Source organism: Branchiostoma belcheri, unplaced genomic scaffold (genome assembly GCF_001625305.1).
Source record: "Branchiostoma belcheri isolate BF01 breed outbred unplaced genomic scaffold, Haploidv18h27 scaffold4, whole genome shotgun sequence".
Taxonomy (NCBI): Eukaryota; Metazoa; Chordata; class Leptocardii; order Amphioxiformes; family Branchiostomatidae; genus Branchiostoma; species Branchiostoma belcheri.
Window position 1 is genome coordinate 3,709,596 of NW_017804020.1, and position 27,853 is coordinate 3,737,448.

General features: G+C 42.3%; 1 protein-coding gene and 3 pseudogenes across 1 annotated transcript; 1 reads left to right on the forward strand and 3 right to left on the reverse strand.

Moving 5' to 3' along the window:
• Nucleotides 1-102: 102 nt before the first annotated feature.
• LOC109476918 lies at nt 103-3,053 on the reverse strand (annotated as a pseudogene).
• A 930-nt stretch (nt 3,054-3,983) lies between these two features.
• LOC109477165 (acyl-coenzyme A thioesterase 1-like) lies at nt 3,984-9,634 on the reverse strand. Its single transcript, XM_019778230.1, has 10 exons — nt 9,602-9,634; nt 9,129-9,355; nt 8,431-8,688; nt 7,907-8,076; nt 7,101-7,214; nt 6,877-6,962; nt 6,479-6,581; nt 6,053-6,133; nt 5,664-5,787; nt 3,984-4,905 (listed from the first exon to the last, which is right to left on the reverse strand). Exons 2-10 carry the CDS (start codon nt 9,346-9,348, stop codon nt 4,784-4,786), a joined length of 1,278 nt encoding a protein of 425 aa, XP_019633789.1. The 5' UTR covers nt 9,349-9,355; nt 9,602-9,634; the 3' UTR covers nt 3,984-4,783.
• Nucleotides 9,635-11,259: 1,625 nt separating this feature from the next.
• LOC109477199 lies at nt 11,260-17,076 on the reverse strand (annotated as a pseudogene).
• Nucleotides 17,077-18,743: 1,667 nt separating this feature from the next.
• LOC109476919 overlaps nt 18,744-27,853 on the forward strand; it is an 11,579-nt pseudogene continuing 2,469 nt past the window's right edge.

Genomic DNA, 27,853 nt, shown 5'->3' on the forward strand with positions numbered 1-27,853 from the left:
AATATTGTCCATTTGCTGATCTTTATACAATTCTGGACGTCCGTTTGTCATACAGCCATCAGGTGAATTTTACAGGACGTTAGACGATTCAGGATTTTTTGCTCAAACGTGCTGCAACGTCCTACTTGCACCTGGAACCTCACTGAAGGTTGTTGAATTGATCCTTCCTGCTCCATTGTTTTCATATTTTGGGTGTATGTCGACTGCTGTTGCCATCGGTACATCCGATCGCGTGTTTGTGCGACCGGCTGTTCGACGTTTGTTGCCTGTTAGTTTGTGACATGTTCAAGTGGTGAGTGACCAGTCTCTGCAATGCTCCTAGCCGCTGGAGGGGAGTCCGGATAGCCGATTGCATACGGTTGGATTTCGTTGCTGTCGCCTTGCCCGTGGTTGTCAACGCCCGTCGTTGCACATTGCGAAAGCCTATGGTCATGTTCAAGTGGTGAGTGACCAGTCTCTGCAATGCTCCTAGCCTCTGGAGGGGGGTCCGGATAGCCGATCGCATACGGTTGGATTTCGTTGCTGTCGTCTTGCCCTTGGTCGTCAACGCGCGTCGTTGCACATTGCGAAAGCCTATGGTCATGTTCAAGTGGTGAGTGACCGGTCTCTGCAGTGCTCCTAGCCTCTGGAGGAGAGTCCGGATAGCCGATCGCATACGGTTGGACTTCGTAGCTGTCTTGTTGGCCTTGTTGGTTGTTTACGCGCCTTGTTAACGTTGCACATTGCGAAAGCCTGTGGTCATTGCTTGGTCGTGAAGCATTGTTTCGTGCCCTTGCAGACGGTGGCAGCCGGATGTCCGGATAGCCTATTGCATACGGTTGGGTTTCGTAGCTGTCGTCTTGGTCTTGGTTGTCAACGGGCGTCGTTGCACATTGCAAAATCCGGTGGTCATTGCCTGATTGTGAAGCATTGTTTCGTGCCCTTGCGGACGGCGGCAGCTGCAGTCTTTCACCATTGGTCCCTGCACTCGGCGGATGTTTGCCGACCCCTCCTCTTCCTGCTACGTTGGCGTACATGTATGCCACTGCGTACGGCTGAATGGCATCGTCTTCCGATGGTCTGTTTCTAGTTCTAACAGTCGCCCGCAGTTCTTCCGAGTCCATGTAGGCCACTGCATACGGCACGATTCTGTGGCTACCTCCTGTATCAGGAGATGCAGATTCTTCATTGTTTGTTCCGGGAGTGACGTTGGGGCGGGGCAGGCGTTTGCGTCGGCGGCGGTTGAGGAGGAAAACAACCATCAACGACGCCAACAGAATGAGAAAGGGCACCGCAAAGGCGACAATGATTATAGCAAAATACGAAATCCATCCCTCCTTGTCATTTGGGATTGAGTTTCCCTGAACAGGAATAAGGACGTCTGTTTTAAAAGTCGTTTGCTCATGTACTGTTAGGTTGGCCATATTGGTAAAGCTCTGCACGGAAACGATCTTGCCAGTTCTGACGTTTGTGCATGGTACATCGGTGTCGGTATCTTCAGTGGGAATGGTCTCGTTGTACAATTCAGACGCGATCTCTTGTGATGACGACCAGCCGTCCGTATGTTTGGTCTGACAGACACTCTTAGCCCTCTCAATGAGAGACGTTTCACGCAGATTGGCGGGCGATTGGCACTTCAGCGCCTTGCGAAAACTGACGAAGGTCAGCTGTTGCAGGTTGCAAATAAACCACGTTAGCTTCTCGTCGCACCTCAGCTTGTTCAACCCGACCATGAGAAACAAACTTGGAATTTGGTTCAGACGCCTGGCTTTGCTGTCGATGGTCGTGATGACATTTCCATGAAGATTTGCAATCATCAGTTGCTTCAGCGGTAGAAGGGCTTCGACGGGCACGGAACTCAGGTAGTTTTGGGACATGCGCAGTGTTTCAATGTCAGGTAGGCCGTAAAAAGCATGATGGGATATCGTTGAAATCCGATTCCTTTGAAGGTACAAGTATTCTAGTTTCTTGAGTCCAAGGAAAGTGTAAGCCTCTAATGATAAACAAAACAAAAAATTCATCATGAATAAATAGCAATAGAACTATAGTAGATTCGCCAAATTATATGACTTGGATTAACGTTTCTATGATTTCTGTACCTATGTTTATGTTCATGTTTATTTTCTGGTGTCTTATAAGCCCATATGGGCTGGGCGACAAAAATCGCGAGACACGTAAATATAAAGTCATTCATTCATTCATTCATTCATTCATTCATTCATTCATTCATTCATTCATTCATTCATTCATTCATTCATTCATTCATTCATTCATTCATTCATTCATTCATTCATTCATTCATTCATTCATTCACGTTTACGTTTCAACTTTTAAGTTTCGTTAAAACGACTGAACAGTTGATATTCCCTACCCAATGACACTCTTATATTAAGAAAGAAAGCCACTCCGGCTTTTCAAAGAAATTGAATGTATATATGTATAAACAAAAGAATGTATATATGTATAAACGGCATGCATCAAACCCACTATTTTGTTCTCTTCTTGGTACAAAATAATAGATGAGTCTTCAAAATCAGCGAGAGGTTATTGCTATCATGATTATGTTGTAAATAAAAAAATGTACTAAAAGACAAAAAAAAAAGGGTTAGTATCACTGACAACTCACCTAGACTGGAGATACGGTTGCCATTCAGAAAGAGTCTCTCCACCGAGGAGAGGCCATGAAAAGCCCCCGGCTGGATGGTGGAAACGTTGGACCTCTCTATCTTCAACAGGTGCAGGTTTGGGACGTGTAGAAAAGACCGCTCCATGACTGTAGCAGAGCGGAGATGCTTGATGTAAATCGAGCGAGTCTCTCGGTCGAAGTCGGTTGGTATTGTGTCCAGGCACACCGGATATGTAACACGTACTTCGTATCCGATCCAACTGCAGGGCCGTACATTCTTTATATCTTCTCTAGGACAGGTACAGAAAAGGCCTTTCTTTTTGTCCCATCCGACTCCATATTCGTCGCTCGTGTGGCAGACGTCCGGACAGAGTAGAGGGGGTGAAATGGCGGAAATAAAATGGCTGGATACCAGGAGAACCAAAACCAGTGCCTCGATTCGCAACATTTTGATGTTATGTGTGCTCCGGTCTTGTCGCCTTAGATATCTGCATGTATGATTGTATCGATAAATTAATATTCATCGTGTTATATACCATGAGTGACGCAGGACACTATCTTATTCATAAACTGAACCAATTCAGACCAGTGTCTTCAATTTACCAAGCGCTGACTTGTAAGGAAATCAATCAGTAGGTGGTAATCATTTCTTGGAGATAGAAGTAGAATTGATTGTCTGTGACGCACGTTTTCTTCCACGAGGAGGAAGACACGTTTTCTTACACTAGGGAAGGTAATAGTAGGCCTAACTAAGTAATTTTATGGATGGCGTCCTCTGGAGACCCTAAATCTAATGCAAGAGCGCGAAAAATCAAGAAGGGCAGAAAAAATAAGATACCTAGATTTGACATATGCTAAGGAACGAAAAATGTTAGGATACAAATTGAATGAGATAACAGTGTAACATCCAACAATCCATTTTATTCGTCATGAAAACAGCAATAAATCAGTAAAAATTAGTTGTCGTCCGGACCTGCCCTGTTTCGTTTCTTTCATCACATCTTGCAATCTTGAGACTTACGGCACCGTCATAGCTCTCTAGTAATATTTACAGGAGGCAGAATGCCTTCAGCAAATAATTTTATCAGGTTGGTAAACGAATTAATATGAAACCATTTATTTTTTTTACGAGTAACAGTGCACTGTGAACCATGTAACACCTTTAGTGCCCTATGCACCAAGTAACATCTAGCGTCAGTGCACAGCAAACCAGTCAGAATTGCCCTGATGAAGATGACAGACGGTCATCCAAACGTCGGCTCGTAAAAAAATAAATGGTTGTGATCAAAGAACTTTGCTATTCAGCAGAATTTCCTGTTATTTTTTTTATCTGGAAACAGGCCAAAATAAATGCGCGCCCGGACGTCATCCAGGGAAAAAATTACATGGTGTGGCCTAATCCCGTATGGGCCGCGGTGCGTCATTGGTTGGCTATGAATATGTAAAGCAGGGTGACGTTCGTTATGTGGATCTCTATTCGCCCTTTAGAGCGTTCTCTTATGGTAACAGTAGAAAAGAAAAACGTAAAAAAACGTGACATTCGATCCAGTCGTTTCAAGCATAGCCTGATGACTGAGAATCAATTTGTATCACCTGAACTTACTTCTATTTCAAAAAAGCAGACGTCTGTGTTTTTAATTTGTCCTAGATTTTAATATCAGTTAAAGCGTACACAGCTTCTTTTATATCATACTTCATACAACGGGTTTTGGAGGGAAACATGTAATTTTGCCTGATGTTTCGAATTCGTCTTCTTTATTTCTTCACCTGCAATTCGGTAAATATGGATTCAACTCATATTTTCCCAGCCAAATGACATCTGGTATTGGGGTACAATGTACGTAGATTGTACAAATTTCATTTGGCAAGGTAATGAAAAAGTACAAACATACATAGACAAGAAATATGGATATTTACATGTATAGTTAGCATCAAATATTCATTTCAGATATGTATATGCACTGATATTTATGTCTGAGACATCATTTGATGCATTACAAACAGCTGCCGGGAAAAAAAGATACCAGTACTATTATTCATTATGTATTTTTTATGCCAATAATATTCCTATCTATATGGACTAGACAGGGTATTATATTAAGATACAGTTACGAAGTATTGCACAGTTGATAAAGCAGTCAATTAAAGCAATTAGCAAAGATTTGAGAAAAAGGACCATTATAGTTTGCTATGGGCACTGCTGCCTACATGTGCCCTAAAGAAATCCAGGATCTTGTGCCAAGAGTCCTCCTGGGCCGCGGCGTGGCCTTTAGGCTCCCCACCCATGAGGACACACTTATCTAGAAACACAAATGTTAATAGTTACAACACGGGGTTACTGTAGCAACAATTTTCATTCCATGTCTAGTGAATATAAGGCATATCGCTTGAGCGTGTCACCACTATGTATTGTATTGTTTGTACGCTGAAAAAATCAATTTGTACATCAAATCAATCTGCATTCAAATACATACGAACAGGCATGCAAACACACACACACACGCACACACACACACGCACGCACGCACACACACACGCACGCACGCACACACGCACACACACGAACACGAACAAGAACACACACACACACGCACACACACACGCACACACACACACACACACACACACACACACGACACGACACGCACGCACACACACACGCACACACACACACACGCACACACACACACACACACACACACACACACACACACACACACACACACACACACACACACACACACACACACACACACACACACACACACACACACACACACACACACACACACACACACACACACACACACACACACACACACACACACGCACACAAACACACACACACACAAACACACACACACAAACACCCCCGAAACCAGAATCTGCATCAACCAGGCCCCAATAAGCAATCATATTTTGAAAAAAAAAAAAAAACCCACCGTGAGTTACAGCCGCAAACACACAAACATAACAACCGAAAACAGCAGATTCCCATGGAATGGTGTCTCCTTCCTTCCCCGGAGGTAAAAAAAAAAGAAGCAACATCAATACCTACCGTAAACAGCGTGGTAGCACACGCCACAATGAGGCGTGTATGGTGGCTCGATCAGGTGACCTGCCCAGGGGTAACTCAGTAGGGTGTAGTTAGTCTTCCCATGATCCTTCATTCTAGCAATGGCCTGTGGGATACATGGAATAGTTCATAAGAAAATTGTGCGGTTCAAATATGCCAGTTGAAGGTAAGAACTGCTTCGCTCACTCGACGGTTTATTCGATGGTTATAGAAACCGACCTCGCCTTGAGACACCGTATGCACCTCGACTCGAGGCATGTCATGAACCTTATATTGCTGTATGGCAAAAACGTCGCCATACAGTGGTAAAAAGGATGTACAAATAACGGTCACCTTATTATTATTATGTAATAGATAAAGTCATCCCATACCTGATTTGCATAGAGAACTGATTTTACATTAAGATCATCCTCTCCTGCCACGAACATGATGGGGCACTGAGTCTTCTCCACCTGAAACATCCATTATTCACTTCTGAAAATTAAGGTCCTGTTTGTCAGTATCTTTCCGTAATATCTACGGTTGCTTAAATGCCACATTGACCCTAGCTTTTCGTCGGTCCGTAAAGTGTACGGTAAAATCTTTAAGTCTCAGTAACGAGTATAATTATGCAGGCTTAATCATCTGATTATTATGTTCAGTGTTCTTGGCCGAATGATAAAAAAACAGCAACACCCATGCTTTGCTCAATCACGCGATCACCCGGCATCATCTTTACAATTACGATGAGTTTTTGGTAAAATAAAAGTTTGGTCGAATGCTTAAATCGGACCCGGTAGAAGGTAAGATGTTCTGACCTGAATGCATGCTTTCCGGCCTGGATCTTTGGTGGTATCCTCCAGTAAATTCCCTGAGTATGCAAACCCCTCTTTGGTGAATATAACTTGATCTAGTACAAATCTGCAAATGGGGGTAAGGAAAGGAAATCAGGCATTGAAGTACAATTACAATGTACAAGAATTACTATAGCATAGAACAACATCGATTTAACCATATGCTGGCCTTTGAATACATTTGTTGGCGGGGTAGTGGATCTTGGGGAGCAGGCTAAAGCTACAAAGTAACAAGGCTAGACTCCAGGCTAATCCTTGCTGGTAGTTGATTATGTCACACCGACTTTTAAAAATGTCGCAGCATCAAAATCGTACTACATATGACCTACGACAAATGCATCACGAAAACTGAATCAGCTTACCTTGCACAGGGTAAGACCTTACTCTTGTATGGCAGTGGATTCCCGACCACAGCAGTGTAAGATCCTATGACTGCAACTGCATCCACCTGAACATGCAAAAGTGAATTCGCTTAAACCAGTAACGTACCAGGGAAACCCGATACAACAAGTACAACAAAACTATACTATGATTAGGTTCGCGACATAAGCGTTGCCAAAAAAATACAACTCGTATTTTGTTATACCTTGTTCATGTACACCGCCATACACAAAGCCAAATGTCCTCCATACGAAGTGGCTAAAACACCCACACCTCGGATTCGGACATTTGGAAGACTTAGGAACCAGTCCACCGCTTCCTGTGTCAGGATGTACAAACCAACATTGTGATAAATGTCATAAGGCTGGGCTACACATATATTTTTCGTTGTATCCCACCGCTGCCACCACCTTTGTGGACTGTGACAATGCAACCAACCGCGTTAATTTTTCATTGCAAGTCACCATGGATGTTATCTCATATGGAAACGTGATACAGAACACACGTTCTACGTTAGATCCTCGTAACGTACTAGTAGAGTTGTCGTTTTTTTAACATCTGAAATAGAGTTAAGAGATAGGGGAATTCTTTTTTCACAACCAAAGGGTCTCACCTCGCTGACATTTCGGTGTCTGTCAGACACCTTCCTCAGAGCTTCTGACTGGAGTACTGCATCTCGCCGCTATATGTAGCCGATGTAGGTGGCGCTTACATCACCGACACGTCAACGAGGTGTGACCCTTTGGTTGTGTAAAAAGAATTCCCCTATCTCTTAAGTTTTACCAACCTAATGAAACTATTTTCGGAAATGAAATAGAGTTAGTTTATCAGTTAATTCTTTGTGTCTTTCAGTAAGTTTGACTTGATTACAGATTACACAAATGCGTACCATTTGTGTAATCTGTTTTCTCTATAGTTCCCATAGACAGTCACATTATCGAGATATATGAGAGTGATTTGTAACCAGTGCACGAAAGTAGTCCAATGCTTTTGTTATCAATGATGGTGTACCTCAAAGTAATCCAGATCAATGTCGGAAATGTTTTCTGGGAGGTCGTCATAACCAAAGTAAGGCAGGGCCAGCGCAGCAAAGCCCCGGGATGCCAGCAACGCCGCGCGGTACTCCGGCAAACCTCCGGTCGATCCGAAGATATCTACGACACCGGCAAACGGGCCTTTACCTGCAATAGACATCAGGTCGAAATGCAACAAATGGTGAAATATTGCAGAGGAGATAGTCCGCCACTGCTCACCCCCTACATCTACAACCCCCTCGCCCGTTCACGTGACCTGTGTGACCTTTAACAAGTAGGTCACGTGACAACATCATGTGACAACTTTTAAAGAATTGCTGAAAGATGGCGGATGCCTCCTGAAACCTACTGTAGCTGAAGTGTTAAGTCTTGTGTGCACGTATTTCATATACCAAAATATGCTAGAAACGAGTTATTAAATGTTCCATTTGGTATACCCAGGATCTCTTGTTTGTGTTTTCTACAGAAATGAAAGCAGGACTCACTCATCTCACATCTCACCTGGAGGTAGAAATAACGTTCCACGGACACGCCCTTCTTTCACAGGTATCCTCTTCACATCGTCCCCCAGATACCATCTCTCGATTGTCTTAGTTGCGAGACAGGCCAAGTTCTTTTCTCCCATCACAGCAACGTTTCCTTCGTGCACGCTGACTTCTACCAGGAATGGTGTGGACACGTCTTTCTTCCTCAGTCGGAGTCCAGGCTTCTGACCAGGTGAGGGCTGCATGCTCCAGAACAGACCCATCTGTTCAATACCTGTCCGTCATAGACATGAACTTTTCAAAATCCTTTTACAAATGTTTGAAGTACATGTACTATAGATAAGGCTGGGCTACACATATTGTTGCTGTTGTATCCCACCGCTGCCACCAACTTTTGTGTTGGGCTCTCCTAATACTTGTTGGTTCCTGCTGGCTCCTGGCCAGATCCTGGGACCTTTAAGGTCACCCCGTTTCCCAATGTCTAACATTTTTACCTCATGTCATCCTGCCTGTCAATCCCCCCTCCCACGTTCTGTCAACCTACATTTGTACAATACTCTGCCTGTACAAGGATACAAACCTACCCAAAATCAATGCTTCCGTACCCGGAAGTACAAAACAGATGGCTTTGTCTGAAAATGCAGTGCGTCAGTATATGTTCGCCAACCATTACAGCTAACCGAAAAGATTGACGAGTACTTGACAAAAATGTACCCGCATAGAGCCCTCCCAGTGAAGGCTGTTTGGCCACGACAACTCTCCCCGTGTCATCAGCCCTGTAATGTGCGTATGACTGGAAGCGGGCCGTCCCCTCCACCAGCCGTGCATGTAAGGTGACCGGCTGTCCGGGAGCAAGCCTCTCCACGGTGATGTCCACCTTGTCATCAACCAGGGCTTTGGTTGGAGTCACCAACAGCTGCACCTGGTTACTCATTTTTCCCCTGAAACAATCGTGCAACACCCGTGCGAATACTTTTATATTATTCATATTTACTGTACGTAGCCCTGTGATAGAACTTTGCCGGCAGCTACCATTTTGGGCCCGAAGTAACGGGCCCAAAGATATCTATTGACCCCGCTGTTGCTGAACTTGGAAGCCTGGATGCTTAAACGTCTAACACTGAATCATATGTGTTAATAGGCCTGTGGTAGTCGCTACTGAAGGAACAAGAACATTGCAAACTTACCTGCAGCGATACAATGGCCGCCTGACCCAGACTTGTGATATAAGGGGAAAGTCCGGCAGGGCATTCACCCACGGGCCAGGACTTTGACCTCTACAGCATTTCAGCTTTGACCTCTACAGCATTTCAGCTTTAGGTGTTTGAGGTGGATTGTGTGTTGGGGAGGGACGGCTGAGAGTTTTCATAATGTTTCTAGTTGCTTGCGAAACTGTTTTCTTAAATTACTAAGTGGTTCTAGGGTACTAGAGTTGTTCTAGAGTTTTTTTGGACTATTCTATTGTATCGATGGGGGTGTCTGAAGATGTTACTTTGCGAACACGGCCACATACAACCTAATGGCTTAAGAATATGAGTGATATGTCATGACGTCAATAAGTTTTAATGACACGTAAAGAATGTTTGCACTGCAAACGTTTATTATCACCACATTGTACATCAACAATGCTGAAACAAATATGTCCATACATCCATTGTAATCTAGTGATACAAACAAGCCATCGTAAAAAGCAAAATAAATGGCAGTTAAATGAAAACTACGTGAATACACATATACAGCACAGTGCGAGTCATATTGACGCTAGAATTTCTCAGCTCTAAACAGTTATGTGAATGTTCCAAAGTTGACTCTTTTTTGACATTGTTCAGTAGTTATTCCATTGCACACCAACTGTACTTCTAGATTTCTTAGACGAATCACCAGGTCACCAACAAATTACATGGGGAACAAGAGGTATAGAGTTACTTGTGACTTGAAAACACTTTTCGTTACATCGATACTTTGAGACACCGAGTATTCAATGATGGATAATAACCATATTGCACATCCATATTTTTCATACAACCGATTACTCTAGATCTCCAAGCAGATGTTTAGGGTTTGGTGTTTTTATCGGGCTCCTTTTTGTACTTCTTTAACGGCAACCAAACCTCGTGCGCCAAATGGCAACTACCTGGCCAATGGATATTGCCAGGGCAATTAAAAGATGTCTTTGCAGCCACCAAAACTTCTGCTTGGAGATTTACAAAGACACTGGTTGGCTTTAATATCTAATGCCTTCCTGTTTAAAGTAACTTAAGCTAAAAAGGCAATAAAAGTACTGATATACTGTATACATTGTGAACGAAGGTACCAATCCAAACACGACTACGTATACGCATTAGTTAAGTGGCACAGCTAGAAAATCAGGTCAGTTGTGCATTTTGTCGAATTGATTCGCTTTGATCCGGCTTTGATCCGGCTCGGAGCCGGATCCGGCTCGAAGCCGGATCAAAGCGAATCAATTTGGTTCGATCCGGGCAATTTTATCCTAGTGGGGAAAGGGTCTAAAATCATAAAATATTGCACACCTGTAGTTGAACATACCTCACACAAACCTGGTGTTGTGTGTGTGTGTGCCATATGCATTTAGCCAAAAATGCCAAATAAAAGATTTAGCACATCACGTTTACGAGAAAAACTGTATCATACAGGACCGGACATATGTTTTTGGACTGCGCACGAAATTCAAAATGCGAGATCAATTGAGGAAAATCGAGATCATGATAAGATTTTGTTTGATTTTGTCGATTTATATAACATATAATCAATACTGCATTTTTTTTTTCTTTTGGACCAGAACACATGGCTGTTCATCTTCCCAAAATGATTCATGAAATAAAACTCAGGTTATGTAGTTGAGCACGTTGTCCCAGATATGTTTGTACCCTGGCGGATATTTTTGTTCATCACGCCGTATATGATCGGGTTCAGAGCACCGTTTAGTGCGGCCAGGAGCTGCCCGACTGTGAAGGCTTCTGCTGGGACTTTGTCGGCTGCAAAGGCCATCAGGATGACAGGCATACAGCAGACAGTAAACGCAACAAATAATGCCATCATCATTTTGGTGATCATTCTGTCGGCAGCGTTATTAATATTGCTTTTATTTTGTGAACTGTTGCCAGGGACACAATGCTGTAGTTTGTTTCTATCTGCTGACACCGTAGTGACAGTTATGGCGATGGCTTTAGGTTCACCTGGCTCAATTTTGTCATTGGCTTTTTTTTCTTCAGAGTAATTTTGGCCCAGGCCAACATGACGTTGTTGCTTAATTGCATCTGGTATTATTGCCAGAACAGCGCCTTCCTGTTTACCTGCCCCGATTATGTAATTTCCTTTTAGTTCCTCCCCACTTGAAGTGGAATTTTCGCTCCCCTCCCACACTACAGAACATTTGCGGTGTTTTTCTTCCTCCCCACTTGAAGTGGAATTTTCGCCCCCCTCCCACACCACAACATCATTGCCTTTTTTTCCTTCATCAATGCGTGTTGTGGAGTTTTCATCCCCCTCCCGCACTGAACAGCCATTGCGTTCTTCGTTCCTCCCCACTTGATGTGGAATTTTCCGCCCCCCTCCCACACTACAGAATATTTGCAGCCTTTCTGTTCCTCATCACGTGATGTGTATCTTTCGCCCCCCTCCCACGCCATACCCTTCTTTTCTATCAAAGATTTCGTGTAGGTCTCTCTGCTTGTGGAAGGGCTGGCATCATTACCTTTCTCAGACGAGTATTTTACTGACAAACGGTTTGGATTGGGATCCTGCATTCTGTTAGCTTGAATACGTTTCTGACTCTTTCTCACATGATTTCCGATTAGACCGTAGAAAATTAGGGTCGCCACGTATGGGGCTAAGAAGGCAAAAATGGCCGGGAAAATCTTTGCCCAAACTTTGTCAGAACTTCCCATAGAGCAACGTTTCAGCTTCGGGTCTAGCTTCACTTCTTCACCGGCGTAAAGAGGCAAGAAAGATGTGATGGGGACCAACCATGCGAGCGAGAGCATGACTACAAGGGCAGGCGTGGAGGTTAGACGTGCACTATTGGCACACACCTTGAAGTAATGCTGAAGAGCGATACACAAAATGTGGCATACTGATACCCCCCATAGCACGGGGGTGGCATAGCCTAAAATCCAGCACAGTGTTGCCGGAGGCTCCCATTCTGGGTACAGGATATGCTGGATCCAAAACGAGCAATACAAGATGGCGAAGATGATGACAGTACAGCTGAGACTCGCTAGGGGGATGTTGATGGGTTTCCGCAATGTCGGGCGTGTCCAGATGGCCACAATGGTGATGAGGCCGCCGATGACAGTCACCACGATGATAACTGTAATGTACAACGTATAGTATTCAATATAAGTGAGAATATCATGGTTTGTGACCGTAAATATCAGTTTACGTATACACGCTATTATGGGCCGAAATTCATTACAATACAGTCACGGCAATAATGTTCTTATAGCAATGTACAGAATGCCTGAAGACAAAATTTCAGAGCCTAAAGAATTGCTATACTAGTAATTAGAAAAACGAAGATAAGAGGATTTTGTGTCACACCATATATGGTTTCATCATCAGGAATCATTTTTATTACTTTCTAATAATCAGAGGTCTCGTATGTGTGTGTACAGCGTACAATAAACATCTCAGCGAATCATAGCCTGGAAGCAAAGCTTCAACCTACCAAGAAAGGAAGTAAAGAGAAAGTTGAGAATTGAAACGAAATCTCAAGAAAGCTGTTTTAATGTAAAACGTACTTCCGATGACGACAATGAGAATGTAGTCCCCGGCAGTTGCCATGGTAAAGGATGATTCTCAAGAACCCCCAAGCATTTCTGATGATGATACTTCTTGCATCTGTATGACACACCAGAAGGCTTTCTGTAGAAAGATCAAAGATGACAAAACGATTGCAATGACTAAAGAAATACTTCTGTAGACACTTGTTATCGTATGACATATGCAGCTGTACATGGTTACTAAGATAAAAACTAGCAACCGTTTCCCCACCATTCCCTACCACAAAAAACACAGTAAAACTAGTACCATGTATGTTGTAAAATATAGTATAATGCTAGACATAGAATGCTGATATAGTCTCACATACCACTGTATTTTCTTTAATTTCTTATGTTGTTTGTAACTGCAATTAGCCCTCGGGCAAGTATTTGCAATAAACGTAAATATATTATCTTCAATTACATTTTTGCATAAGTTCACATTTCAGTTAAGCATTTGTAAGCAGGAAATTTCATAGTTTCACAGTTTTGGCAAAAACTGCGTATCATTCTCTTTGTTCACATTTCCTTTTCCTGTTTTCCAGTTATGCCTGACTTCGTTTTGAAGTTTCAATACCTTATCATAGCCATTCAACTACTGCCGCACTCTCGTCCGGACTTTTAATCAGGCGTATTTGTATACTTTGAATGGTTAGCCAATCAGTAGATCTTTTTTAGTCCCCTAACATTCTACAGATATCAAACAGCAGGATGTGCCGAGAATTTCTTGTTCAGGCCTTAGAAATTATAAATAGCAAAGAAAAAGACCTGTTCTGTTGCTTTCAAATCAGATCAAATGAAATCAACTATTTCTTTTTGCATTTACACCAGGTCCTAAATGAAAGTTTCAATAGCTATTCAACTAGGACATGGAATGGTGGACTCTTTTTCATTTCTAATTAGCTGCATTTGTACATTTTGCATGAATAGCCAATTAGTGTTTTTTTTTTCAAAACACATCTTTCTTGCATTTACGCTAGTCCCCATAGAGAAATTTTAATACTCCACTATTGCTATTCAAGTAGAATGTGCAGATCGCTTCCATTCGTTAATCACCTGAATTTGTACAGCTTGCATAAACACCCAATTAGTATTTTGTGTGCATGTATGTGTGTGCATACACGTGTTTACTAACATTCTAAAGTATATTCTAAAGTGTATTCTAAAGCTACGCAAGAGGACAAATGTAAATAGAACACAGGGAGAAATATGCAAATTATTCCCTCTGAATTCCCGTTCTAATTTCCTCTCAGACTCTACTGTTTAAACATTTTTGTCTTTCAATTCATAATCTTTAGACGAAGAAATGAAACCTATTCGGATTAAAAATAATAATTTTTTTTCTTAGCCAAGTACATAATTCTATTTTTGCAAGCCTAGTATGCATTCTTTCTTAAAGTTTCCTCAAGGGGTTAGGCCATGTTGATTTGATTATATGGATGACATCCTATGGGAACCCCAAAACTGATGCGAGCGTGAGAATAAAAAAAAGTTTGGCCAAAAAAATGTTGCTTTCATTATGAAATGGTTATGAAGGTTGGACAAATGACGTAGAGTATAGCATGACGAATAATCTAGTCTTGAAATTAATTTCTTTACATTTTCGTTTGATTTTGGCATCCTACGACATTGGTATCGTTTTCCAAACTTTTTTTGCAACTTACGGTATATATTTGCTCATTTTGCATCAGTTTTGTTCGATTTACAGTATGGTTGAAAAGGCCGAAATTTCATGCGCGCGCGAATGTCATCCATATAATCAAATGATCATGGCCTGAATGGCATGAGGCTTGAATAAGGACTGTGCTAATCAAAGATCCATTCCCTGTGTCTTGTCGCTGTTTTGGCTGTTGCCATGCACAACAACATATTAACAAAACAACGTTTTGAGGCTGCAGAAACACGCATTGTCGTACGTGTATATATGTAGTTGAGTTTTGATTAACCTCATTCAAGCTGTCTACAAGGCTTAAGATATACACATAATACGTTTTACGTGATGTCTAAGACCTATTCTCTTCTGATTGACACTGATTCATTCAGTTGATTTGATAGTCACCATTGGCAACGTTAGAGTTGATAAACTAATAGTAGGTAGTTTGCGATGCTTTGAAAGGCTTGATTGGCCGTCTGTTATGTTAGCATTTTCTGATGATTGGCAGATCTGTGAAGCAGTTTTCATCAATTTCTCATTTTGTATAAAGAATGCAGCATGATTTTAAATTGTGAACGCATGCATGTTTTCAAACTTCCACCTAAATGCATGTTTTCAAACTTGCCTGCTGGGGTGAACTATCGAAGAGAAATGTATATATTTACAGAAGTATATATCAGCAATATGAGTCTTACTGATTGTTACTTTGGTTATCTATTGCATTTCTCTTTAGACTATTTATCGCCTTGCTTACATCGAAGGTTAGGATGCTTTGTGTTGAAATATGCCATGTGTGTTCTGTATGTACTGTGTAGTGCACGACGCAATTTAATAGCCGTCTGTATTTTAGCCAGAGCCGTGCCTATCCATGCCATATGTTCATGCCATATGTTGTTAGAATCATGCACGGTTTCTGATAGTATTCGCGTATACGTATTTAAGAAGTTAGCTAGATTTGCCGCAGGCACGACTCTAGATAAGGCCACACCAAGTAAATTTTATGGATGACGTCAGCGCGCGCATTGATTTTGGCCTGTTCCTAGAAAAAAAAACACAAGAAATTCCGTTTCCTGTAACTATGACCGAAGAGTCACGACAGTGCCACAAATCGTTAGGTTGACGTGAAACCCGTAACGCCAAATGGGTAAAGAGCACATGCTTTGTTTCTGCAGGCCTGCAAAAATGTGATGAAAGAAACAGGACAGGACGATAACTGCCGGAATTCCACCTGATTCATTGCTTTTTTGATGATGAATAAAAGACTTCTTGCTTGTTACACTGTGTCACCTCATTCAATTTGTGTCCTAAAATTTGTCGTCTTTTAGTTTATTTCCAATCTAGGCATCTTGTTTTTCAGGTTCTTTCTTGTTTTTTTTTCGCCCTCTCGCATTAGATTTAGGGTCTCCAAAGGACGTCATCCATAAAATTTACTTGGTGTGGCCTAATCCTGGAATGCCCACGCAGAGCCGTGCCTACGCGTAGCCCTGAATATGTAAAAGACAACGAAAGACAAAAAGTCTATAAAAAATAATGAGTACTATTACATTGTTGACAGGCACTCCACAGAGTATGTTGAGTCTACTGGTGCATTCAGTGCTTTCGCTATATACTATATGATCGTTTTGTTGTGCATATGAAGTGTTCATTTTTCGTTCTTGAATTGAAAACAGCACGGCTAGTCAAGGCTTAGCAATAAGCACGTTTCTGAATACAAACGCATATATATGTACTAGATCCACCAGATTAATAACGCAGTCTATCTTCAATGGGTTCAGTGTTGTTTTAGTCTTGTGCGAATTTGCGAATAAACCATTATATAACTTGCCATGGAATTTGCCAAAGCGTACGGAGATGGATCAAAAATTAAACAAGCGCTTCCTGACTTTCTAGGTTCGGCTGTTCTGACATGGTCTACAACAAGAGCCGTCGTGATCAACTATCCACAAACGGATGATAAAAAAAATTCACTACTGATGATAAAATATAAGACACGAAGACAAAATGATGACCACGGCATAAATATACCAGTCGTTTAATACTAATATTGCGAAGAGAAAGAAAGAAAGGAGTTTTCTACCTACCGGGAGCAATGTCAGAGACCGTCGGTTGTTGGTAGGGAGACGCTGCGATGATCTACTGATTTCCTAGCGTCATGGAGTTGCTAGTTTGCAATATTTTGTGTCAATTTGGTGGTTGGGCCGAGTTGACCAGGGCGGTGGGCCGAGTTGACCAGAGCGGTGGGCCGAGTTGACCAGAGCGGTGGGCCGAGTTGGTAATGGTACGAGTCGTCCTGATTCCGCCTCCCGCAGGCCGCAGCTGCGGAGTGCGCGGTCCTTGAATCAGCCGGAGATTATCAACCAGAAGTGTCTGTGCTGGCTAATCATGGGCCGGAAAGGTCCTTATTAGTGTAAGCAACGTGGGCGTGGAAAATAATATCTTTGTTCAACTGCCCTCTAGCGGGATGCTTTAGATTAGAACGACACCACCAAGAAGTGACTATGGCCTGCTTTACACATAACATTTTCAAGTCGACTAGAAGTCAAGACGACTTGAGCTAGTCGACTTGAGCGAAAATTTCAATGTGTAAAGAGAAATAATTCAACTCAAGTAGAGTGTCAAGTCGCTTTTTGGCCCCGTGTGTGAACAGAAATTTTTCAAGTCGACCTCGCCGAGTCAACTTAGAAATGGTGTGTGTAAAGCAGGCCCATGAACCTTCTAGTTTGGCAAACATACTTGACGAATGTTCTTTAGAATACAAAACATAACCCCCGAGTCTACACAAATGAAACATTATGGCCTGCTTTACACAAAACTTTTTCAAGTCAACTAGAACTCAAGACGACTTGAGCTAGTCAACTTGAGAGAAAATTTCCCTGTGTAAAGAGAAATGATTCAACTCAAGTCGCATTCTAATCAAGACGACTTGAGTCGTATCCAGACCAGACTTAAGTCGGCCAGCGGGGTGCCGAGTCCGCTAGCTTCGCGTGTGTATATGGGCGAAGTCGACTTGAGCATCTCTGCGTAGTAGTCAGGAAAGACCGAGCCACCAAGTCGACTTGGTGGGACGGTGGCACAGCAGGAGTGCCAAGTCGCTTTGCGGCCCCGTGTGTGGATAGAAATTTTTCAAGTTGACTTCGCGGAGTATGTAAAGTGGGCCTATGTACGGCATCTATACCTGCAACCAACCATCTATCCGCAAGAGGCTCTCGTGAGCCGACAACACCTGGCTGCAAAACGTAGGTCAAAACAGTTACATGTCTAAACTTTTGGGACCTAATCCAACAGTAAAGTCGATCTTTAACTCCAAATGCTTTTTATATCAGGTGGGATATACAGGAGAAAATTCATGATCACATGAAGGATTGCAACAATGTAAATGGAAGCTAATGGTGTATGATTTTAAAGGGTTCAAGATCGCTGAAATCTTCAAGGACATTACCAAGGACATTATACATGTAGACATACAGACTGTATACTGTCCTTGTTATTTCGTAGTTGTGGTTGACGAAAGTTCCTACGTAATCAGTTTTAGCCTGATCAACAGATCACGTCGTTGCCATGTGCTTCATACATGTACGTAAGGAGGCAACAACAGATTGTCTATATGCACTTCTAAGGCTCAATTAGTTGTGGCGCCGATTCAATTTAGAATGAGTTGAATTAAGTTAAAATTCAGCTTAGTTGATAATGGACTAAAGCTAGCATTTAGTATGGGCTTCCATTAAAAGGTCCCCACGTTGGTTAAAGTGTTGTAGGAGTTAAGTGCTTTCAACAATGCCGGTCACCTTGCGTGGGTCTAATTCAATCCAAACAGATATGTAATCTTATTATAAACAAGGTTCGAAGAAGGACAAGGCCGCGGTGTTTGGCAGACTTGTAGTATTAATTCACGCTACTTCAAGAAGCAGTGCTTGATCATAGTAAGACGTCCAAGGACAAGGATCAGTCTGTTAACTTGTAAGTCATCTTGGTCTTTCCTCATATAAGAAATTTACGCGATTCACCTGTAGAATTCTGGGTATTCAAAATGGCGGGTTCCGAATTCTGTAATCCGAATATTATGGGTATTCAAAATGGCGGGTTCCGAATACGAGTCGGCAAAAGCCGCTGAATACTTCGCGCTTTGCTTAGATCAAGGACGAAACCAGGCGTGTTAGCTGTTATTGACGAACATTTTGTGTATTCCTCTTTTAGAGATAGAAGTATAGCTATCTAATGTGACAATGCAGGGCTTGAAGTACTGGGTGCATGTGCACCTTAGTGCACCCAAATTTGGAGCTGTGCACTCAATTTTTTTCTGTGGGTGCACCAGTGCACTCAAATATTTTTGTAGGTTTAAGTATGTAAAGATGTTAGATGTATAGTAGTATACAGGATATTAAGTGTCCATTAGTTTTTTCTGACATTCTGCATATTTCATTCTATTTTATCTTGTATGGTGCACCTCCAAAATTTTTGTGCACCCAATTTTTTAGGTTGGGTACACCAGTGCACCTATTCGCAAATATGAAAGGAAAGATTCAACAGAATCAGTAGATGCTGTTGATTGTGGAATTTCTTGTAAACCGCAAACACCTTAACTTCTGATTTAATGTATCATTTTTAGACGAAAACGTCTCACGATGGGCTCCAGGGCCTTCCACAAAGCCTCCGTCCTCTTGTGTACATTTGCCCTTTGCTGTTTCACGGGAGTCTTCGGACTAATAACCACACAGCAAGCGGCTCATTTGAAAGGTACGAAGCTTTACTCCTTTTCAACTTTTGTTGAAAGTATATAGTTAGGCCACACCAATTTGATTTGTAGGTTCTCGGATTTTTTCAGAAAAATATGAAAGGCGAAAAATAGACCTAGGCATTCTATGATAGCCCCAAATACTATGTTAGAAGCCATAAAGTTAACATACCGGACTGGTTTGTAATTCAAGCAATGAATCTGAAACTTTTAATCAAACCACTGCAAAGATAGATGGAAAAACTGTAAGACCTCTGAAGAGAAGGGACTCCTTTCAACTGTTGGGGCCAAAATATGAAGCTGGCGAATCCGTGAAGCAACAAATTAGATTGGTGTGGCCTTAATTAATTTTTAAATGGGGTGATGAAGGAAATTAGATCTATACATAGACACCAGAAGACACTGTTAATCTACAACGGTCTGTCACCCGAATATATGAGACTGACGTTCATTTACTCTAGCGACAGGGCAGTCAGTGTAAAAGCAATTGCATGTACCGATGGTCCGTAGAGAGCTACGTGTATACAAGAGTATTCGTGTGATAGCGTATTCATGTGCATTGACATTGAATAATTTACCACCAAATATAAGAAAGGCATCCTCCATGACAGCATTTATAAACATGTTGCAATAAGCCACTAGGACTGGACATAAGACTGTAAGTTTAAGACTGTAAGTTTGAAATGTACTGTTTATTGAATGTTATATAAGTTCATGTTATATAAGTTCTAATATGTGCTTATGTGACCCCTGACCTCCCCCTTGAACACTTGAAAGTACTTAGTAACCCCAGCCGATAGTGTAACTTCAAGGTTAAATAAAGGCCGAAAAATAAATTTAGGGACAGACTTTTTCTAACATGAAAGTTTAACTAAACTGTATCTTTCAGCCCGGGTTACAGAAGTGAAGAGAAGGGTTGATGCAGTGAAACTGCGGGTTGGGAACACCCGGGACTTGGTCATCTCTCTAGCACAGACGCCACTTCCAGCTGTTGGTACCGCTGGTAAGACTTTGAGATATTGCTTCATGATTATAACGTTTATCTGCAATCTTATTCTCGAAGGCTTTTTGCAAGAGTAGTGTCAAACTCAAAATAGAGGTATTGTAGAAATATATTTAAACTACTGTTTTTTAGGTTTGTTTTTATACGTCACACACACACACACACACACACACACACACACACACACACACACACACACACACACACACACATGCAGGGCAAAGACCGGTAATGGACTGTACATGTCCCATTCAAATGCGTGGAAAACATGTAAGAAAGAAGGTGTGAAAAGTCACCTACACGAGTTAAACCGCATCAAAAGCACACATTCATATGGTAACTCGGCCTCCATTTTCTTGATATAAAAAAATTCTATACTCCTAAAGGTATCCAAAACCTAAGCCGAACAGGCACGATTGCCCTTTGACCTCTCACCAGCTGATGATTGCATGCAAACTCAGAACTTCATTTGCGACCCGGACACCCCAAACATGACCCAAACTCCATTTTCTTTTAAATAATCAAATGGAAATAATCCTTACCTATAACATCCAGCTCCAAAAAGCAACAGTGCCCAAGATTAAGACATTTTACACTTACACTATTCTTGTACATGCGGTGCTGGGGTCTCACCTAGGGCCCTCTGGGCATGCGCGCATCTGCCCCAAAGAGAGACAGAGTCAGGCAGACAGAGACAGAGAATAAAGCGAGTGCGCATACGTAAATGGGAACAAACAAAAGGTACAAACAAACATCCACTCTATGTTCCACGAAATTAAAATTTACAACTTGTTGCAGGGAACTGCTGTGGTACCATACTGCGGCACGCGACAGTCGAGGTTGACCAGTCCACCGGGTACAGGGTTCCTGACGGCTGGACCATGTGCTACATCGACCAGCGCGACACCGCACACCGCACCACCCCGTGCCGGGACCTGCTCCAGGGGATCCCGCAGTACGGAGACGCGCAACGACTGCTCGCGGCCGGGGGAAACTTCGGGTGCTGGCACGGCAACACCGGCGCCTCTCCCGGACCGGCGTACGCAAGTAATAACGTCATTCAGAGGAGCTGCGAAGAGAACATCCAGCATTCGCACAGTATGGGAACGTGGTCTTCCAGACCAACATTCGGGGTTTGTATAAAGGGCATCACTTGTGGTGAGTACCGTCACACTACTGCCAAGTACATTCATGATAGTTAAGTTCTTGTAATAGTGATGTTATTGTTAAAAAAAACTGTATACGAGATGCCGAAGTCGTAGAACTCTTGTTTTACATATATTTTGGTGCTCTTTATTTCATAACATATAATGTAAGATTTAAGATTAAAAAAAAACAATTTGGAAGAAAGGTGCTTTTTTTGTCAAAATGTGTTTTCTCAATTTTGCCAAAATTATGTTTTACATGTAGACATGTCAAACTAGGGATTTGATTTTTGTTTTACTGGTCACATCTTTAGAACAGACGCCACATCCAACTGCTGCTCGCCCTGTTGGTAAGACTTTGAAATTTCTTTAGTCATATTTTTATTGGAAAAGTAAATGCAGCTGCTGTTACATGTAGCTTTTAAGTGCTACGTTTTCTTCTGTCCCACGTTCTGCACGAGCGGATTTTGTGATTTTAATACAAACGTAGTCTTTCAATAAGGTGCTGTCCTGCTGGCAATTTTTACACAATATTTTCAAATACATTTTGTAATTTGATATCTTAATCATAGAACTAGCTAGATGTTTTACATGTAGACATGTCGAACTATGGCTTTAATTTTGTTTACTGGTCACCTCTCTAGAAGACACGCCACGCCCGACTGTTTGTCCCACTGCTGCTCGCTCTGGTGGTAAGACTTTGAATTTTCTTTAGTGTTTTGTATAGAAAAAGCTCGGTAATTGTTTCTTATTACGCCGTTGCGGTTTCAAGGTAGATGATCTGTCTACATGTAATAAAATGTTTGTTATTTTCCACCGCATCGATTGAACAAAGGAACACATTTGCTTTTCCAAAGGAGTTTTGCTTGTTTTGTGGACCTATAACAATGCATTTATCGATAATTTGATTCCAAACATGTAGTTATTTTCTGCACTGTTACCTCTTTCAGGTATCCGACATGTCCTCCAATAAAAGGCAGGGTTGCCTTCTTCGCACACACACAAACACACACAGAGAGAGAGAGAGAGAGAGAGAGAGAGAGAGAGAGAGACAGACAGACAGACAGACAGACAGACAGACAGACAGTAAGAGACATAATAACAATAAAGGATACTTCTTCCAGCTGCAGATACTAGTATCCGACTTGTTGGCGGAAGTTCCTCCAATGAAGGCAGAGTTGAGGTGTTCCACAACGGACAATGGGGGACCGTCTGTGACGATAGTTGGGAGCTGAGTGACGCTCACGTGGTCTGCCGTCAGCTGGGATATCCCGGTGCAACAGACGCTCGTGGATCAGCAGCGTTTGGACAGGGGTCCGGCCCGATCTTGCTGGACAATGTAGGCTGCCATGGTTCCGAGACAGCCATTTCTGACTGTGCACACAACGGTTGGGGGTCACATAACTGTGGGCACAGCGAAGATGCCGGAGTTGTCTGTGAACGAGGTATGCTCGCTCATTAACATATTCAATGACAATTCAAACTTACTACAACTGGAGATTATTGCCGGATGTGTCGAGTGAAATCTGTCACCATTCTTGTGAACTAACAGAACTAGTGAACACTTAAAATTGTGTGCAAAGGAGCTGGAAAAATCGGTTGAAGATGACAAGGACTCCAAAGCGTCACATGTTTTGTAATGTTGTGTTATGTTATGTTATATGAGTATGACACACACATGAGGACCTGCATGCCCTTTTTCGTTAAGCGTTATGGGCTATTTTAATTCACCGTTAATCGTTGCTGGCCTGCTCTAATTCAAGCGTTATCGGTATATTCATCGTTGAGCGTTATTGGTCGGTTTAATTCTACATAGAGCGTTATTTGTCATACTAAATCCGTTGACGTCCCTGGTAGAAATATACTATTATTAGATATATGTGATGCAATGCCATGATAACTCCATTGAATGATTGTTACGTAAATACGTAAGCAATCAAAAATGCAATCCAAAATTTCTTCATCGATCTACAACACACAGCGTACACACAGCGAGGTGATACGCAGTACAAGATATACACCGAGGCCAAGACCTACTACGCTGCCAAACAAAGGTGTGCTGCAGACGGCGGCCATCTTGTGGACATCAAAACTGAAGCTCTGCACAACTTCCTTCTTGAAATGATCAACGCCGACGCTGATGCCAGAAGAGACTACTGGATAGGCCTCAGTGACGACGAGGTAAGCAGATCATTCGATACAGTGCCCTGTTCACTAGACTTCGTACATGTGTAGGTAATAAATAACACAAAATTGTTTTCACTGCAAACTCACAATTTCCTTGCAGTCGTGTGTAGACAGTCTTCCCAACAAATTCAAGACTAGTACTTCCGATTGCCATGAAAATGTTGTCCTTGACATAGGCAGTGGGTCAAAGGTAGTTTAAGTTAGAAGGCCTTATTGTCCCCCGCCGCAGCCTTTTCAATTAATTCCGTTGTACTAATATCATATACGTTATACCGTATCTAACTACGATCTTTTCACAGTACGATATGGCCGATGCATTGAAATGAAATGTAGCTAATATTACTGTCGTACATAGGGGGGCTATGACTTCACATGGTCGGATGGAACTTCTGTGGATGACTGTGACTACAGTAACTGGGCGCCGGGGGAACCGAGAAACGTGCCACCAACGGGTTGTGTCCAGCAGTGGTCTTCCTATAACTTCAAGTGGGACGATGATGCCTGTGGACGGGAGAAATATTTCATTTGCCAAAAGGGTAACTTTTCCACTGCTTCTTTTTTAAAAGAGACGTCACTCATACAACAGTATAACAAGTGATATCCATCCATAATGTGTCTTTTTATATTGTATATTAGGAGTTTCAAGTCAGCACACTGTCAATGTGCTGCTAATCAGACCATTTTTTAAAATAATTACACTATGCTATCATCCCCTTAATTTCAGGTCCAGGTGAGGGCGTGTGTGGCAGAAACACAGGTAATACCCATATCACTTGATAACCATTTTAATTGAACATCTTGAAATATTGTGGTCGTGCAATGCATGCACTTCATACGCATTTTCAAGCTTGTAAGCTAAGTGGCAGTATTATGTGCAATATTGTATGTTGCTGAGAATGTTTTATACTCTGTTGATTGAATGCAATTCAGTGATTGTGTAATATTTCAGGTTCCGGGGTTTGTTTCTCAGTGCCTTTGGCGCTCGACTAGCGCCTTCTGCGCCCAGTCCCCTTGGGCTCTAGCCAGCACCAGTTTTTCGAAACTTTGTGGAGTGTGACGGAATTTTTTTAAAACCAATCAGTCAAGTTGCAAGACAAAATTAACAAAAATCTTGGGTAAAAATAGGAAAACATATCCGAAGGACCGACAAACGCTCTCAACTCCATGATTTGCCTCTCAAAATGCGGGAAATTGCGTTTTTTAAGGCTTGAAAATCCAAAATTTCAATAGGGAGCATGCCTCCGGATCCCCTAAATTGCGAGCGCCTCCCAAAATCCATCGATAAAACCTGGGCGCCGACGGAAAATTATTCAAGCTGTCCCTGGCCGACTCGGACTCCCCTTTATTTGTGGCACACTGGGGTACCAGGGCAGGCGGGAAACACAGGAAACACAAGTGTGAAGTACCTTTTATGCGTGCTTCATCATTACATGTAAGGTATACTTAATTTTGTCAGTGATCACTTTTTCTCACAAATTCACATACCAAATCTAGTGCAGCTGGAAGAAAAATGCCTGTCAATTTACCGTTAAGCCTTGCCGACCGTCCTGACCGTTAGGAGTTACCGGCCTTGTTGAAGTTACGTATACCGTTAACTGTTGCCGGGACCCCCCATGCAGACCCTCACACATACACATGCACATGCACACACACACACACACACACACACACACACACACACACACACACACACACACACACACACACACACACACACACACACACATGTACACATACACACACACCTGACACACACACACACACATATATATACGCACATGCACACACACAAAAACACACAAACACACACACACACATACGCACACACACACAACCATAAACAAGAAGCCATAGGTGACAATCCTCCGTGAAGTTTTACATATTTAAACAAAATCCCAAGCGTCAACGCCAGACCTACTGTGCAGACATTATATTAAATTAGGCAACGGTTAATACAATGACGGCGCGTCACAAGCATAAAACATACAAAGAGCTAAATCCATTACTGCTCCCAGGGCGTGTAAAGATACTGTGCTTCAAGTTCGAAGTTCATTTTAATTACACACACACAATCATTGCATTCACATAACTAGAGCTCCCCGATCTCATACCTTCGCCAAATGATGTTAATCTTTATGGCTGACAAATGATAGATTATTCCCCCTGCTTGTGCAAATAGGATCCTCTTTCTTATGAATTTTATCAGTTTATCATATTCTCAACCAAAAGACAGTCTTATATTAACAAACAATGCCATTCTAGCATTTCCTCATAAATTATGCAAATGAGGTCCTGATTTGAATACATTATGTTTAATGATGTTCACCTTCACTGTACTTTCAAAGACCATAAATATGAAATTCCAGGCAGTTATCATTACAGAATTATAACATTTTCTCATTAATTATGCAAATTAAGTCTTCATTTAAATAATCAATATCTGCCTGTGTCTATCTCGTTCTCAATTACCAATGCGACAAGCTTCAATAGTCCTATGATGGAATGCAGCTGATTTATAGAATTTCTCCATAAATTATGCAAATTACATCCATATTTGCATAATTGTCACATAATTATATTAAGCATCACGTAAGCTACCTGCATACCAAAAGTCACGACGATCCGTCAACCGATTCTTGAGTTATTCTCTTTTGAATATATTCAAATAGATAGTCCTGCAGTTCCAGAGCAAGCCGCTAGGGGGCCCAAACTCACGTCACTTCTTTCCCAGCACAAGAGCTACGTGCCATCTGAATTTCGTCACCCTGGCATGTCTGGATCATGAGATATCAAAACCGGAAGTTCAGCTGCAGTACCGTAACAAGCTGCTAGGGGGCCCAAAATACTAATCATTTTGTAGGTCTCATTAAGACCTACCCACCTACCAAGTATCAAGACAATCATCAAGGCCTTCTCAGTTATCGTGTTTACAGACACACACACACACACACACACGCATACACGAACGCCTCTGAAAACATAACCTTCTTGGCGAAGGTAAAGATCGGACTATCATGGTCAGCCCCGCCGTCTTACCGTGCCTGTACCTAATTAAGCGCGCCTGGAGTTGCCGTAATCACCGCGAGTGTTACTACCGTCGGCCAGATAACCAGGATATCTGCTTACAGTACCTCTGCTACCAGACAACTGCCTAAACCTATGGCCTATTCCACAGGATTGTAAAAGTAGGGATGTTTCTAAAATATGCATTTACTCCAATATCAAAACAGCTACGGTAAAAATAAAAAGACGTGCATCATCCCGGACATAATGCAACACCACATGCGAAATTACACAGATATGCGACGTACGGCAGAATGCGTTTTGGCTGCGAACATCTTCCAAAAAACTTGGCATCTCTTAACCGTGGGCAAAAACATCTGGAACCACTTATAAAAACCACCCCGTATCTGCATGAACTTTTACCTCCCCCCCGCTATTCCAAACAACGCGTTTTTCTGGACCGTTCCAATTCGCCTCGTAATTGTAGGGGTGCGTCTGCGATATTACATTGACCGCGAAAGCAGCAACGGCAAAAATACACATTCGTGCATCAACACGGGCATGCCCGCAGACGGCGTATCAAATTGCGTGCCGATTACACAAAGAGAACCCAGTGTTTTGACTGCGAACATGAAAAATCAGCCGATTACAACACTCCGTCCGGAGGTACCTGACCTCCTTCACGGAGTAACAACCACACACACACACACATATGCACACTCAAACACACACACACACTTACGCACACACACACAACCACAACAACCACACACACACACACACATATGCACACTCAAAAACACAAACATACATACACACACACATACATACACAAACACACACACATACACACACACATACACACACATGCGCGCGCGCACACACACACACACACACACACACACATGCACACACACAGAGAGAGAGAGAGACG

What these genes read in the sequence shown, in the direction of transcription:
- LOC109477165 (XM_019778230.1), bottom strand. Translation starts at nt 9,348, where the DNA reads ATGAGTAACCAGGTGCAGCTGTTGGTGACTCCAACCAAAGCCCTGGTT. An exon ending in GCCGGAAAGCATGCATTCAG is followed by an intron (nt 6,134 to 6,478) that starts GTCAGAACATCT and finishes TGGATGTTTCAG; the next exon opens with GTGGAGAAGACTCAGTGCCC. An exon ending in GTGCTACCACGCTGTTTACG is followed by an intron (nt 4,906 to 5,663) that starts GTAGGTATTGAT and finishes TTGTGTTTCTAG; the next exon opens with ATAAGTGTGTCCTCATGGGT.